We start from the raw sequence: 15156 nt of genomic DNA, 5'->3' as shown, positions 1-15156 counted from the left end.
GAGTGGGAGTGGGAGGGAGTGGGAGTGGGAGTGGGAGTGGGAGTGGGAGTGGGAGTGGGAGTGGGAGTGGGAGTGGGAGTGGGAGTGGGAGTGGGAGTGGGAGTGGGAGTGGAGTGGGAGTGGGAGTGGGAGTGGGAGTGGGAGTGGGAGTGGGAGTGGGAGTGGGAGTGGGAGAGGGAGTGGGAGTGGGAGTGGGAGTGGGAGTGGGAGAGGGAGTGGGAGTGGGAGTGGGAGTGGGTGGGAGTGGGAGTGGGAGTGGGAGTGGGTGTGGAGTGGGAGTGGAGTGGGAGTGGGAGTGGGAGTGGGAGTGGGAGTGGGAGTGGGAGTGGGAGTGGTGTGGAGTGGGAGTGGGAGCTGGAGTGGGAGTGGGAGTGGGAGGGAGTGGGAGTGGGAGTGGGAGTGGGAGTGGGAGTGAGTGGGAGTGGGAGTGGGAGTGGGAGAGGGAGTGGGTGTGGGAGTGGGAGTGGGAGTGGGTGTGGGAGTGAGAGTGGGAGTGGGAGAGGGAGTGGGAGTGGGAGTGGGAGAGGGAGTGGGTGTGGGAGTGGGAGAGGGAGTGGGTGTGGAGTGGGAGTGGGAGTGGGAGAGGGAGTGGGAGTGGGAGTGGGAGTGGGAGTGGGAGGTGGGAGTGGGAGTGGGAGAGGGAGTGGGAGTGGGGGTGGGAGTGGGAGTGGGAGAGGGAGTGGGAGTGGGAGTGGGAGTGAGAGGGGGAGTGGGAGTGAGAGTGGGAGTGGGTGTGGGAGTGGGAGTGGGAGTGGGTGTGGGAGTGGGAGTGGGAGTGGGAGTGAGAGGGGGAGTGGGAGTGAGAGTGGGAGTGAGAGGGGGAGTGGGTGTGGGAGTGGGAGAGGGAGTGGGAGTGGGAGTGGGAGTGGGAGTGGGGGTGGGAGTGGGAGTGGGAGTGAGAGTGGGAGTGGGAGTGGGAGTGGGAGTGGGAGTGGGAGTGGGAGTGGGAGTGGGAGTGGGAGTGGGAGTGGGAGTGGGAGTGGGAGTGGGAGTGAGAGTGGGAGAGTGAGTGGGAGTGGGAGTGGGAGTGGGAGTGGGAGTGGGAGTGGGAGAGGGAGTGGGAGTGGAGTGGGAGTGGGAGTGGGAGAGGGAGTGGGAGTGGGAGTGGGAGTGAGAGTGGGAGTGGGAGTGGGAGTGGGAGTGGGAGTGGGAGTGGGAGTGGGAGTGGGAGCGGAGTGGGAGTGGGACTGGGAGTGAGAGTGGGAGTGGGAGTGGGAGTGGGAGCGGAGTGGGAGTGGGACTGGGAGTGAGAGTGGGAGTGGGAGTGGGAGTGGGAGTGGGAGTGAGAGTGGGAGTGGGAGAGGGAGTGGGAGTGGGAGAGTGAGTGGGAGTGGGAGTGGGAGTGGGAGTGGGAGTGGGAGTGGGAGTGGGAGTGGGAGTGGGAGTGGGAGTGGGAGTGGGAGTGGGAGTGGGAGTGGGAGTGGGAGTGGGAGTGGGAGTGGGAGTGAGAGTGGGAGTGGGAGTGGGAGTGGGAGTGGGAGTGGGAGTGAGAGTGGGAGTGGGAGTGGGAGTGGGAGTGGGAGCGGAAGTGGGAGTGGGAGTGGGAGAGTGAGTGGGAGTGGGAGTGGGAGTGGGAGTGGGAGTGGGAGAGTGAGTGGGAGTGGGAGTGGGAGTGGGAGTGAGAGTGGGAGTGGGAGTGAGAGTGGGAGTGGGAGTCGGAGTGGGAGTGGGTGTGAGAGTGGGAGTGAGAGTGGGAGTGGGAGTGGGAGTGGGAGTGGGAGTGGGAGTGAGAGTGGGAGTGAGAGTGGGAGTGGGAGTGGGAGTGGGAGTGGGAGTGAGAGTGGGAGTGGACCCATTCGCCGCCCATGATCGGTTCCGTGCCTCCATTTTACACGGGCCGGCGAATTAAATCCCTCCCAGTGTGAATCGCGGCTCCCGAGGGCAGCGGAAGTGGGAGTGCGAGTGGGTTTGCAATGACCACCGGGTCCGGTGGTGGCCCAGCGGCATGTTTAATAAAGCTGCTGCAGCCTTTGCAAGACTGAATCACGGCCAGTGGGAGGGTTTTCCCAGAGCGCTGAGCAGGCCGGGCGGGAGGGTAGGGCAGGGGGAGCACGGTGCCCCTCGGTTTTCGGACAATTGCCTTGCTGTCCTCAATGAGACCCACATGATTCTTTTGGGGACAACCTGGAGGAGCTGCACCTGGGCTCAGTGCTGGAACTCCAGGACTGTCCTAGTCAGGGTGATGAGATGCTGGGAGGGGAGCTTCAAGGTGACATGGCACCGATCGATCTGCTGTCCTCTGCGCTCCACGTGCTTGAGCCTCCTTGCTATGGAAGGTTAGACCGTGTGGTTCCACATGTGATATAGACAGCGTTTGGCCAAGAGAGTGAGTGGGGGGTGGGGGGGGGCGCGGTGGGTGGGGGCAGGGGGACAGGCCTAGCATCTTTGTGTGAGTGTTCAGCAGCAGTGGGGTGAGGAGGCACTGGAGCCCTGCAATGTCCCACTCTGGTTGGGGTGGACTGTTCGTGAAGAGAGTCCAGGTACAAGTAGCACTAATCAATGCTCTTCTCTCCTGTTCAGGAGAAGAATGCACATAATGCAGCCGAGCGGGTGAGGACTGGTGGAGGGCTGGAATAGTTAGCGATTCTCAGTCGCTTCGAGCAGGAGGCCCTAGATTTGGAGAGACGCCATGCGCCCAGGTCCACCAGTGTCAGGGAGGGTGGGGTACCACGGGCAGGTATGTTTGCCCAGCACTGAGGTCACTATTGTTCTCCCAGCAGTCATGGCAGTGCTGAATGTTCAGTGACTGAAGCTTGCAATATGGCTTGACCATTGCTTATGGAAGGATGAGCGCGTAATGATCCGGGGGACAGGGATGCACATTGACATTGTCTCCACTTTAACTGATCCAATATCCTTGTTCTTCCTTTCAGCATCAACGGAGCAGGGCTGAGAGGAGGGGTAGCAGGAGGCCCCTCTCACAACTGAGGGCCCTGAAGTCACGGACTCACCAGCGTCACACCATCTCTGCCAGTCAAGCACCAGTGCAGATGCTGGAGGAGCTGGCAGAGACAGAGCGCGCCCATGGTGCCAGCAATCAGAGGGCTGCAGGAGACCAGGCACATGCTCAGTGATGATGTGCCTCTGGAGTTGTCCGTGATGCAGCAAACGCAGGAAATGTGGCCGGGTGTGCGGGAGCATCTGGAGGAGATACATGAGGCTATGCTTGGCTTGGTGTCCGTGGTGGAGGAGTCTACACAGACTATCGGTGAAGCAATGAGCCTCATGTCCGAGCGCCATGCGTCCTCCATGGGGAGAGTGGTGACTCTCGGGGAGAGGCTCCTCCAGGAGGCCAATCAGGGCTTCCTGGGGATATGCTCTGACCAGCAGGCCCTCACATTGGCATTGACCTCAGCTGGTCATTGCCAGTGTGGGAGATGGTCTGGGCATCAAGTTTCCCAGCTCGGTGCCCATCCATCCACGGTGAGCAGGGAGGGCCGAAGCGACATCACATTGGAGCAGCAGCTGCCTGTCGTCTCTGCGGGCACCTCTCAGGGTGCTCCGGATGAGGGCGGCAGCTCCTCCACCCCTCTCCCATTGACCATTACATCCGGTGAGGCTGCGACGACTGGGGAGATGCCAGCTGTGGAGCTGGCAGCTCCCTCCCAGGCGGGGCCAGCACAGGCTCCACAGACCAGAGGACGACAGCCAGGGTCATCGAGACCAACAGGACAGCAGAGTGAGCATGCTGGCTCAGATACCACTCCCAGCGAGGGGTCAGCACCAAGACGTAGCACCCAAAAACGTAAACGTAAGGCACCTTAGGCACACCACGGGTTTATCACTGGTGCTTTTGTGTTGGCCCGCAATGAGGTCTTTATGAGTTGGTGTGATTTTTAACACCTTTGTCATTTTGTTTTCTTAGGTTCCTTTGGTTGTAATATTAAATCCAGACATGTCACTGTGGCTGAGGGAGCCTCTTTTCTTCTGCAGGTTGGATGGTTTCCAAAAATGTTATGAGTGATTTGTGGTGCATTCAGCTTTATTAACAAGCTAATGGTCCTATCCAGGCAAGTTTTGCACTTAGGTATAGAGCTACCTAAGGCGCGTGGGATTGGGGGTAGTGTATTGAGCTGGATAGAAAACTGGTTGGCAGACAGGAATCAAAGAGTAGGAATAAACGGGTCTTTTTCCGAATGGCCGGCAGTGACTAGTGTGGTACTGCAGGGATCGGTGCTGGGACCCCAGTTATTCACAATATATATTAATGATTTAGATGAGGAATTAAATGTAATATCTTCACATTTACAGATGACACAAAGCTGGGTGGGAGGGTGAGCTGTGAGGAGGATGCAGAGATGCTTCAGTGTGATTTGGACAAGCTGAGTGGGCAAATGCATGGCTGATGCAGTATAATGTGGATAAAGGTGAGGTTATCTGCTTTGGTAGCAAAAACAGGAAGGCAGATTATTATCTGAATGGCTATAAATTGAGAGAGGGGAATGTGCAACAAGACCTGGGTGTCCTTGTACACCTGTCGCTGAAGGTAAGCATGCAGGGTCAGCAGGCAATAAAGAAGACAACTGGTATGTTGGCCTTCATAGCAAGAAGATTTGAGTACAGGAGCAGGAATGTCTTGCTGCAATTGTACAGGGCCTTGGTGAGACCACACCTGGAATATTGTGTGCAGTTTTGGTTTCCTTCTCTGAGGAAGGATGTTCTTGCTATGGAGGGAGTGCAGCAAAGGTTTACCCGACTTGGATGGTGGGACTGACATATGAGGAGAGATTGAGTCGATTAGGATTATATTCACTGGAGTTCAGAAGAATGAGGGAGGATCTCATAGAAACCTACAAAACTCTAACAGGACTAGACAGGGTAGATGCAGGAAGGATGTTCCCGATGGTGGGGGAGTCCAGAACCAGGGGTCACAGTCTGAGGATACGGGGTAGACCATTTAAGACTGAGATGAGGAGAAATTTCTTCACCCAGAGAGTGATGAGCCTGTGGAATTCATTACCACAGAAAGTAGTTGAGACCAAAACATTGTATGTTTTCAAGAGGGAGTTAGATATAGCTCTTGGGGTGAAGGGGATCAAAGGGTATATGGAGAAAGGGGGAGCAGGCTATTGAGTTGGATGATCAGCCATGATCATAATGAATGGTAGAGCAGGCTCGAAGGGCTGAATGGCCTACTCCTACTCCTAGTTTCTATGTTTCTGTGTTTCTATGAGTATGGAACCTGCAGCCCAGGCTTGTCCTGGAGGTCCATATGTGTTGTGCTAGCTGAAGGTTTGTTGGATTAAAGCCTCCTGGGTGTCCCTGCCTCCCTGGAGTATGCCCGGGTCAGTGTCTACCCCCTCAGCATTTCCCTGTGCGTGCTCATCCTCGGACTCACTGCTGGACTCATCATGTGCAGCCGCAGCCACTGTGTCTACATCTTCATCATTCGCAGCGTACCCCCCTTTCCAGCGCAAGATTATGGAGAGTGCAGCATGCAACCACTATCACCAAGACACAATCTGGGGGATACTGGAGTGCGCCCCCTGAGCGGTCCAGGCACCGGAAGCACATCTTGAGAAAGCCCTTGTGGTGCCGTGGCTCCTGTTGTACCGCTGCTCAGCTTCTGTTCTTGGATGGCGAAGAGGCGTCATGAGCCACCTTCTGAGGGGATAGCCCTTGTCACCCAGCAGCCATCCATCCAACCGGGCTGGAGCACTGAAGAGCCCCGGCACCTGGGAGTGTCTGAGGATGTAGGCGTCGTGGGAGCTGCCTGGGTACCTTGCACAGACTTGTAGAATCAGCATCCTGTGGGCACACACTATCTGCACGTTCATGGAGTGGAAGCCCTTCCTGTTGACGAAGGCACCGGGCTCACCCGCTGGCGCCTTGATGGCCACATGTGTACAGTCTATAGCACCCTGGACGCGGGGGAAGCCAGCAATGGCCGAGAAGCCTCTGGCTTTCTGTGTCTGACTTGCTTGGTCATAGCGGAAGTGGATAAAGGTGGATCCCCGTCTGAACAGAGCGTCAGTGACCTGCTTGACACAAGTGATGACAGCTGATTGGGAGACACCACCGAGCCCTGGAAGGAGCCGGGGCATAGGGGTTGAGGGCAGCTGTGACCTTTAGAGGTCCACCCACACCGTTCGTGGAGATCTCAGGCCCAATCATCTGACAGATATAGTTGACTGTCTCCCTTGAGAGACGGAGCCTCCTTCGGCACTGCACCTCAGACATATTGAGGTAGCTGCTTTGTCGCCTGTATACCCTGGCAGCAGGATAGCGGTGTCTTCTGTGGCCCCTTCCACCTTGGACTGCCTCTTGGCCCTGCACCCCTTGTGTCTGTGCTTGTCTTCACAAAGGTGGTTCCCCTGGAGGCTGAATGTGCACTCCTGGCCTCTTCCCCCTTCGAGCTCTCCCTTCCTCCTCAGAGGAGCTGCCTCCAGTGGAGAGTTCAGCTCCCATTCCCAGGTTAAGGGAAGGCTTCCTGAGACCTGCAGGCCCAAAAATGATTCCTCACTGTAGAGTGCTGATCTGAAGGTTGTGAGTCCAGACCAAGCAGCTGGTGTGCGTTTTGAAGTATTGCGGATCACACAGGCAAGTATCAATAACTTTGAAAAAACAGTATTTGACAGAGCACACTCGCAACCCCACTAAGCCCTCTAATTCCACCCACAAATGAGGTTTATACAAATGTGTCTTACCCACCTCCCCGTTGCGCCAGTGCGCCGACTCAAAGATCACAAGGGCACCGAAAAATCACCATCGATTGACGCCTCAAGGGCCTTAAGTGGCCCATTAATTAATGGCAAGCACACATCAGAGAGCATCGTGCACCTGCCCAACGAAATATCGCAATGGCGCGTGGTGACGCCGGGACATTCACCTGGCGTCACCGTGCGTCAATTTACACGCCGGCGTGTGGGGTCCACACCTGCATGCCAACAGGAAAATTCTGGCCCCAGTATAGCTCCCCAACAGGATGAGATCGATTTGACATGCTACTTCATCTTACTTTTTCTTCAGTAAGTAGGATGTAATTTTTTTTTTAAATTCCATCATGGGATGTGGACATTGCTGGCTAGGCAGCATTTATTGTCTATCCCTAGTTGCCTTTGGGAAGGTGGTGGTGAGCTGCCTTATTGAACTGCTGCAGTCCATGTGGTGTAGGTACATCTACAGTACTGTTAGGGAGGGAGTTCCATGATTTTGATCCAGCGACAGTGAAGGAACAGCGGTAAATTTTCACATCAGGATAGTGAGTGGCTTGGAGGGGAAATTCCAGGTGGTAGTGTCCCCATGTACCTGCTGCCCTTGTCCTTCTGGATGACAGTGGCCATGGGTTTGGAAGATGCTGTCTGAGGAGGCTTGGTGAATTCCTGCAGTGCATCCTGTAGATGGTACACACTGCAGCAACTGTGCATCAGTGGTAGAGGGAGTGAATGTTTGTGGATAGGGTACCAATCAAGTGGGCTGCTTTGCCCTGGATGGTGTCAAGCTTCTTGAGTTTTATTGGAGCTGCACTCTTCTAGGCAAGTGGGGAGTATTCCATCACACTCCTTCCTGTGCCTTGTAGATGGTGTCAGGCTTTGGGGACTCAGGAGGTGAGTTACTCATCGCAGGATTCCTAGCCTCTGACCTGTCCTTGTAGCCACAGTATTTAGATTTGTTTTATTCATTCAGGGGATGTGGGCTTCACTGGCTGGGCCAGCATTTATTACCCATCCCTAGCTGTCGAGAAGGTGGTGGTGAGCTGCCTTTTTGAACCACTGCAGTCCATGTGGTAATGGCTAGTCCAGTTCAGTTTCTGGTCATCCTGGCCCAGGATGTTGATAGTGGGAGATACAGTGATGGTAATGCCATTAAATGTCAAGGGGCAATGGTTAGATTTTCTCTTGTTGGTGATGGTCATTGCCTGGCACTTGTGTGGCACAAATATTACTCGCCACCTGTCAGCCCAAGTCTGGATATTGTCCAGGTCTTGCTGCATTTTGACATGGACTGCTTCAGTATCTGAGGAATCACAAATGGTGCTCAACATTGTACAATCATCAGTTAACAACCACACTTCTGACCTTATGATGGAAGGAAGGTCAATGATGAAGCAGCTGAAGATGGTTGGGCCAAGGACACTACCCTGAGGAACTCCTGCAGTGATGTCCTGGAGCTGAGATGACAGACCTCCAACAACCACAACCATCTTCCTTTGTGCTAGGTATGACTCCAACCAGTGGGGAGTTTTCCCCTGATTCCCATTGACTCCAGTTTTGCTAGGGCTCCTTGATGCTACACTTGGTCAAATGCTACCTTAATATCAAGGGCAGTCACACTCACCTCACCTCAGGAGTTCAGCTCTTTTGTCCATGTTTGAGCCAAGGCTGTAATGTGTTCAGGAGCTGAGTGGCCCTAGCGGAATCCAAACTGAGCATCAGTGATCAGGTTATTGCTAAGCAAGTGCCACATGATAGCCCCTTCCAGCACTTTGCTGATGAACGAGAGTCGACTGGGCAGCCTATAAAACTGACCGATAAAAGAGAGCAGATTTTAGCAAATAAAAATTGAGACACAAAGAATTGGAAATTGTTGTTTTGGCTTAGCAAGGAAACTGGCTGGGAGCTAAAGGGTGCTAGTTGGGATAAAAGAATTGTCAGTTGGCTGGAGGTGACTAGTGTGTCCTTCAGAGGTTTTGCTTGAGCCAGGCCTTTCAGCCTGTAGAGTATTAAACTGGATTGGACAGAAGGGGAGTTTGAACACATTTACAGATGATATTAAACAGTCAACTCTGAAAACAGAGGTAGAAATTGGTGTGAAACAAGTGGGCAGAGAGGAGGCAGATACAGTTTATCAGAACAAAGTGTGATCGGGGATACTTTGGGTGAAAGAATGTCCAATGAGAAGGCAATTAATATGGTTATTTCACTCATGTATATAAGCACAGATAAAGTAGGGGCAGGAGTAGGACATACAGCCTCTTGAGCCTACTCCACCATTCAGTCAGTTCATGGCTGATCTTTTACCTCCACTCTACTTTCCTGCCTCGTCCCTTGATTTCCATAGTGTCCAAAAGACCCTAAGACCAGAATTTAATGCAGATGATGGGAATCTCACTCACCATTGTTAAACAGGTAGCAGCCCCGTGTCGCTTTTCTCCAGAAGGCCTGATGCAATTATCAGACTATCAGGCACTTACCTGAGCTGCGTCAGGCCTCCTGTCAATTAAGCCCTGAGCAGGATCCAAATCCCGGCCCCCAGGAGCTGCAGGTCAGCCAGAGGCCAGCAGCTCTGCAGTACCGGCAGTGCCACGATGAGCGGCGGCCACTGCTGGTACTACAGTGAGCCTATCATGAGGGTTGCTGATATTCCCCAGATAGAGGTGGTGGGGGAGAAGGATGCAGGCTGGGGGTTGCCAGCCAGGAGGGGAGGGAGGTAGGAAGCAAGGGCAGATGGATGGCTTTCTGCAGGGCCTCTATTTTCCAATACTGGGTCCCTCAATCAAGCACTACGTGCCCCTGAATGAAGGACCCCCACCCGGGTCCCAGTAGGCCATTAGCAAATCCGATTGGGTTTTCTGGGCAGCCTCTCCCAGATGGCGCATTCCCCACCAGACGCTAGTTGAATAACACCGGTGGTAGGATGAAGCCCGTAAGTGGCCACTTAGGGCTTCAGTTGGCCTTTTGGCAGGATTAGGTAGGTAGGTCAGGTTTTTCTCACGTGTCGGTGCAGACTCGATGGGCCGAAGGGCCTCTTCTGCACTGTGATTCTGTGATTCTCCAGACCCTTGTTTCCCAAGTAAACATCTGTCTCACTTTTATACACTTGGTCTATATTTCAATTTTTCATTTGGCTTTGCTTTTGATTTGAAGAGTATGTCATATTGTTCTTGATTCCCTCTACTCAACAAAAGGGCCATTCTTTACCAGCAATTCTCTCCATTATTTTAAACATCCTAACTTCCTCTTCACAATGAGTATAACATTTTTGGTGAAGGAATAAATAACTAGAGGTCATAAATATAGCATTCCCACCCCAGACTGGATCAGAAGGAGGCAGAAAGATAGCAGGGCCTCCACCCCACACACTCCTGACCGGCTGACCCTGCCTCTGAACTCACTCCCAGGGAGGGCATTAAATTCCACTCTCAGTTAGTTAGTTAGTCTCCTGTGCTTGTAACACATGAGGCAACTCATTTCTCCCACTGCTGTCTGGCCAGAGCAAGATATTTGACTTCATCTTGCTTCACAACCAGCAGATGAAGGTTCTCCATGGAGGATGGTTATGCTTGCTGGCCTGTAACAGATCCTATTGGTTCATCCCAGAGCGAAACATTTGAACAGGATATTAGGCTGACTCACGATGCTCAACAGGAGGATTCTTTAATAAAAACAAAAAAACTGCAGATGCTGGAAATCCAAAACAAAAACAGAATTACCTGGAAAAACTCAGCAGGTCTGGCAGCATCGGCGGAGAAGAAAAGAGTTGATGTTTCGAGTCCTCATGACCCTTCGACAGAACTTGCGTTCGAGTCCTTTTTTTCTAGGAGGGAAATGGAAAGCAAAGAAGGTGAGCAAGACAACAGAGAGATACGGAAATCTTGTCGCAGAGAGGAACAGAACTTCTTCAAGGAGGTAGGCATTTCTTGAAGAGCAGTGGCAGTCAATTAAACACAGAGATAAAAACAAAAAAACTGCAGATGCTGGAAATCCAAAACAAAAACAGAATTACCTGGAAAAACTCAGCAGGTCTGGCAGCATCGGCGGAGAAGAAAAGAGTTGATGTTTCGAGTCCTCATGACCCTTCGACAGAACTTGCATTCGAGAACGCAAGTTCTGTCGAAGGGTCATGAGGACTCGAAACATCAACTCTTTTCTTCTCCGCCGATGCTGCCAGACCTGCTGAATTTTTCCAGGTAATTCTGTTTTTGAGGAGGATTCTTTAGTCTGGCTTCAGTTGACTTGCTGGGCTTAGGGTTGCCCTACCAGGGGTTATATATCTGTTGCATAGCTCTCGGGATCATAGCTGCAATTTAGCCTTCCTACCATGCATGCAAAGGTAGAGTCCTGAGGAATGAACAACCTGAATGGGGATGCACTGTAAGTGGTAGATGAACAGATATTGGTCATTGCAAGGCAGCTGACTAGTGCAAAATGTAATCCAAAAGGCTAAAGAGATTTATCACAAGATGTTTAGCATAAACAAACAAGAAGCTTCTTCATACAGAATGCTGATCACAGCTCATTTGGAATATTATGCAAAGTCCACAACCTTATCACTCTCTGCAACTAAAGATCTTTCTCCTGAGTTTCTTATTGGGATTTATTAATGACTAGACTTATGACCTCTAGTTATTTATTCCTTCACCAAAAATGTTATACTCATTGAGAAGAGAAAGTTAGGATATTTAAAATAACGAAGAGAATTGCTGGTAAAGAATGGCCCTTTTCTCGAGAGGAGGGAATCAAGAACTATATGACATACTCTTCAAATCAAAAGCAAAGCCAAATGAAAAATGGAAATAGAGAACAAGTGTATAAAAGTGAGACAGATATTTACTTGGGAAACAAGGGTGTGGAGAATCATACAGAATCACAGAAACACAGTGCAGAAGAGGCCCTTTGGCCCATCGAGTCTGCACCAACACATGAGAAACACCTGACATACCTAGCTAATCCCATTTACAAGCACTTGGCCCATAGCCTTGAATGTTATGACGTGCCAAGTGCTCATCCAGGTACTTTTTAAAGGATGTGAGGCAACCCGCCTCCACCACCCTCCCAGGCAGCACATTCCAGACCGTCACCACCCTCTGGGTAAAAAAGTTTTCCCTCACATCCCCCCTAAACCTCCTGCCCCTCACCTTGAACTTATGTCCCCTTGTGACTGACCCTCCAACTAAAGGAAACAGCTGCTCCCTATCCACTCTGTCCATGCCCCTCATAATCTTGTACACCTCAAGCAGGTTGCCCCTCAGTCTTCTCTGCTCCAACTAAAACAACCCAAGTCTATCCAACCTCTCTTCATAATTTAAATGTTTCATCCCAGGCAATATCTTGGTGAATCTCCTCTGCACCCCCTCCAGTGCAATCACATCCTTCCTATAATGTGGCGACCAGAACTACACACAGTACTCCAGCTGTGGCCTCACCAAGGATCTATTCAGCTCCAACATGTTCTCCCTACTTTTGTAATCTATGCCTCAATTGATAAAGGCAAGTGTCCCATATGCCTTTTTCACCACCCCACTAACATGCCTCTCTGCCAAGGACAGCACTTGTGGATTAGTATGATAGAGGTGATGTTGTTTACAGAACGCACAGAGAACTAGCTCAATGTCTTATTTTCTCCGCTCTCACTCCAGGCTGGTTGTGATGGTCCTAAATTAAGTGAGACATTCAGGAACAAACAACCATCCTTTTAGTGATGGGGCAGTGAGCTGTACAAAGAGGCAGAATTAAAAACAGTAGTGAACATGGCAGAAAAAGTAAGAGCGGGTGGCAGAGGGAGCACACAGACACAAAAGTACAACTGTTCGAAAGCCACTCCCCACAAAATGAGGCAATTCATATCTTCACCTTTGACCCTTGGTCATCCCATATGATCCTTTGAATCCAGAAAATGGCCCAGGTGGTAAGTCAAGACAAAAGTCCAGTGATTTGCAATGGCCTAAAACAATTGAATTTCTTACTTCCCCATTTTAATAAACATGTTTCTTCACAAAGCAATGAAGGATTTCAAAGGTATCAGTGAGAACATTTGATTAAACAATCACTGCTTTCAATGGTTTCTATTTGCTAATTTAAATGGAATCTTAAATATTTATAGATTGCTTCAAAGTTGATGCACTTGCAGAGTCTTTAAGCTATTGAGGTAGATAAAGGCTATGATCATTGCTCGTAAAGAGGATTACAACTGCTCAAAGTTCCACTTCAGATTCTTCTCTAAGTGGGTGAAAGTTCAAACCATTAAAGATAACAAAAGAGCCTTTATTGTTGAATTGCTGTTTCTAAAAATCCTTTCCTTTCCAAAACATCCTTCTCTCTTGAAGATGTTGGCTTTCTGTCGGGGTGGAATTACACAGATACCAACCCTCAGGAAAGGGGTCTTCGTGACTGAGCTTCTGATAGTAAATGTTGTTATGCTATTTGACTGTGGGGGGCATTACAATTGGTCATCACGCTCTTTTCTTCCCAAACTCCACATGACGTCCAACAGGAGTCCCTGTGTAGGAAAACTCCTTGCTGAGATCACCACCTCCGCCCTCCCCCATTTATGAGTGCAGGGAGGAGTTCCATGTTGGCTGACTATTGTGCCACTGTGGATCAACAATCGCTAGGAGTTTTAAAAAAGCAAAAACTTGCATTTACCTTGCACCTTTCACAACCTCAGGATGTCAGAAAGTGCTCTGCAGGCAATGATTGTAACACAGAAAATATGGCACCCAATTTGAAAACAATAAGCTCCCACAAACACCAGTGCCATAATGACCAGATAATTTGTTTCAGTGATTTTGGCTAGGGATAAATATTGAATCATAGAATCATGAACAGTACAACATAGGAGGCCATTCGAGACTGCAGCAGCTCTTTTGAAGATCAACCCAGTTAGTCCCATTCCCCATTCTCCCCCCCATATCGCTGCAATTTTTTCTCATTCAAGTATTTATCCAATTACCTTTCAAAATCTACTATTGAATCTGTATCCACCACCCTAACAGGCCGTTGCATTCCAAATTCTCACCATTGTTGTGTATACAAATTTTTCCTCATGTAGCCTTGAGTTCATTAGTCAATAATCTTAAATCTGTGCTCTTTTGTTACCGACCCATCAGCCTTTAGAGACTAAAACACAAAGAAGAAACTATCGGCTCAGGCACAAGGAAGAACTCCCCTGATTTTGTTTAGACAGTGCAATGGCATCTGTTACATCCAACTGTGAGGGCAAGCAGGGCTTCAGTTTAACATTCCATATGAAAGGTGGCACATCAGACAGTGTAGCAGTACCTCGGCACTACACTCAAGGCTCAGCCTAGATTTTGTGCTCAAGCCTCTGGGTTGGAACTTGAAGCCACAGGTTTCTAATTCCAAGGCAAGGTTGCTACCAACAGAGCCACAGCTGACAAACAAACCTGTGATTTTCGTTTTGTTCGATGGAATATCATTCCAAATTTATGGGCCATCAAGTTGCACGACTCGAGTTCTTCTCCATGGGTTTCCACCTCGACGTGCTGTGGAGGCTAGTGCAACCTGACAATCTTTAACTTCAGTCGCCGCCGTGCCAAATTTAAACTGACCACCAGAAATAGACATGATCTACAATTCACGGGTGGCTACAGAGCCATGGTCCACCCTGCACCAAGACACTTCGCTCTATTCAATTCTGCATAGTAGAAACTTGGCCTATGCTTGAATGTTATCAAAACAAAACTCATATCATCCCCAGGCCTGGTTAGCCAAATATTCCACCTCCCATATGTGTTAATGAAGAGACTCTGGAATCTGTTGAGCACTTCCCATCCCTTGACAAACACCTGACTCAAAAGACCACCATTGATGAGGAGATCCAACACCTATTCAGCTGCTCCAGCTCAACCTTCTATAAGCTATGGCAGTGATTGATGGTTAAGACCTCTGCAAGTCAATGAAGGTCCTAGTGTTCAGAGCAGTTATTGCCACTACATTTCTGTACTGCAGTGAGACCGGAACTGTATATCAGCGCCACCTAAGAATGCTGGAGAAATTTCACCAGCACTGTCTACACCTCGTCCTCCGGATTCAGTGGGAGGACTGTCAAACAAATGCTAGTGTCCTTCTTGGAGCCAGCTCCACATGTATTCAGCCAAAACTCCTGCATAATCAACTTCGAGGGCCTGGACACTGCATCCGGACAGCTGAAACCATTTCCCCCGCCAGATCCTGTTTCCTCAACTCTCAATTGGCCACCATTCCAGCGGAGGACAAAGAAAAAACTTCAAAGACACTCTGAAGTTTTCCTTGAAGCATGGTAGCATTGACTTTAATGACTGTGAGGCGCTTGCTACCAAATGTTCAAAATGTGACTACTTGTACATCAAGCTGCTTTACGCTTTGAGATACAACATCTTAATGATAAGGCAGAGCGACAGCAGAGAAGGAAAGAAAAGGAAGTAAATTCTGCAGTCTGGGTCCCACTACTTCATGGGATGTCCTGCCCATGTCCTCAAAGAAATGTTGGTCAAAG

General features: G+C 50.4%; 1 protein-coding gene across 1 annotated transcript in view; it reads left to right on the top strand.

The window, feature by feature from the left end:
* The window catches only part of tmprss15 (transmembrane serine protease 15), a 149679-nt gene that overhangs the window by 20469 nt on the left and 114054 nt on the right, over positions 1-15156 (top strand). Inside the window, exons 2-3 of the mRNA XM_041211975.1 lie at positions 6668-6968; positions 9165-9267. Of these exons, the coding sequence (XP_041067909.1) occupies positions 6668-6968; positions 9165-9267 (404 nt within the window). The remainder of the gene's footprint in view (positions 1-6667; positions 6969-9164; positions 9268-15156) is intronic.

Source organism: Carcharodon carcharias, chromosome 18 (genome assembly GCF_017639515.1).
Source record: "Carcharodon carcharias isolate sCarCar2 chromosome 18, sCarCar2.pri, whole genome shotgun sequence".
NCBI lineage: Eukaryota > Metazoa > Chordata > Chondrichthyes > Lamniformes > Lamnidae > Carcharodon > Carcharodon carcharias.
Note: the sequence above shows the minus strand (reverse complement) of the source record. Positions and strands in the feature narration are given on the sequence as shown.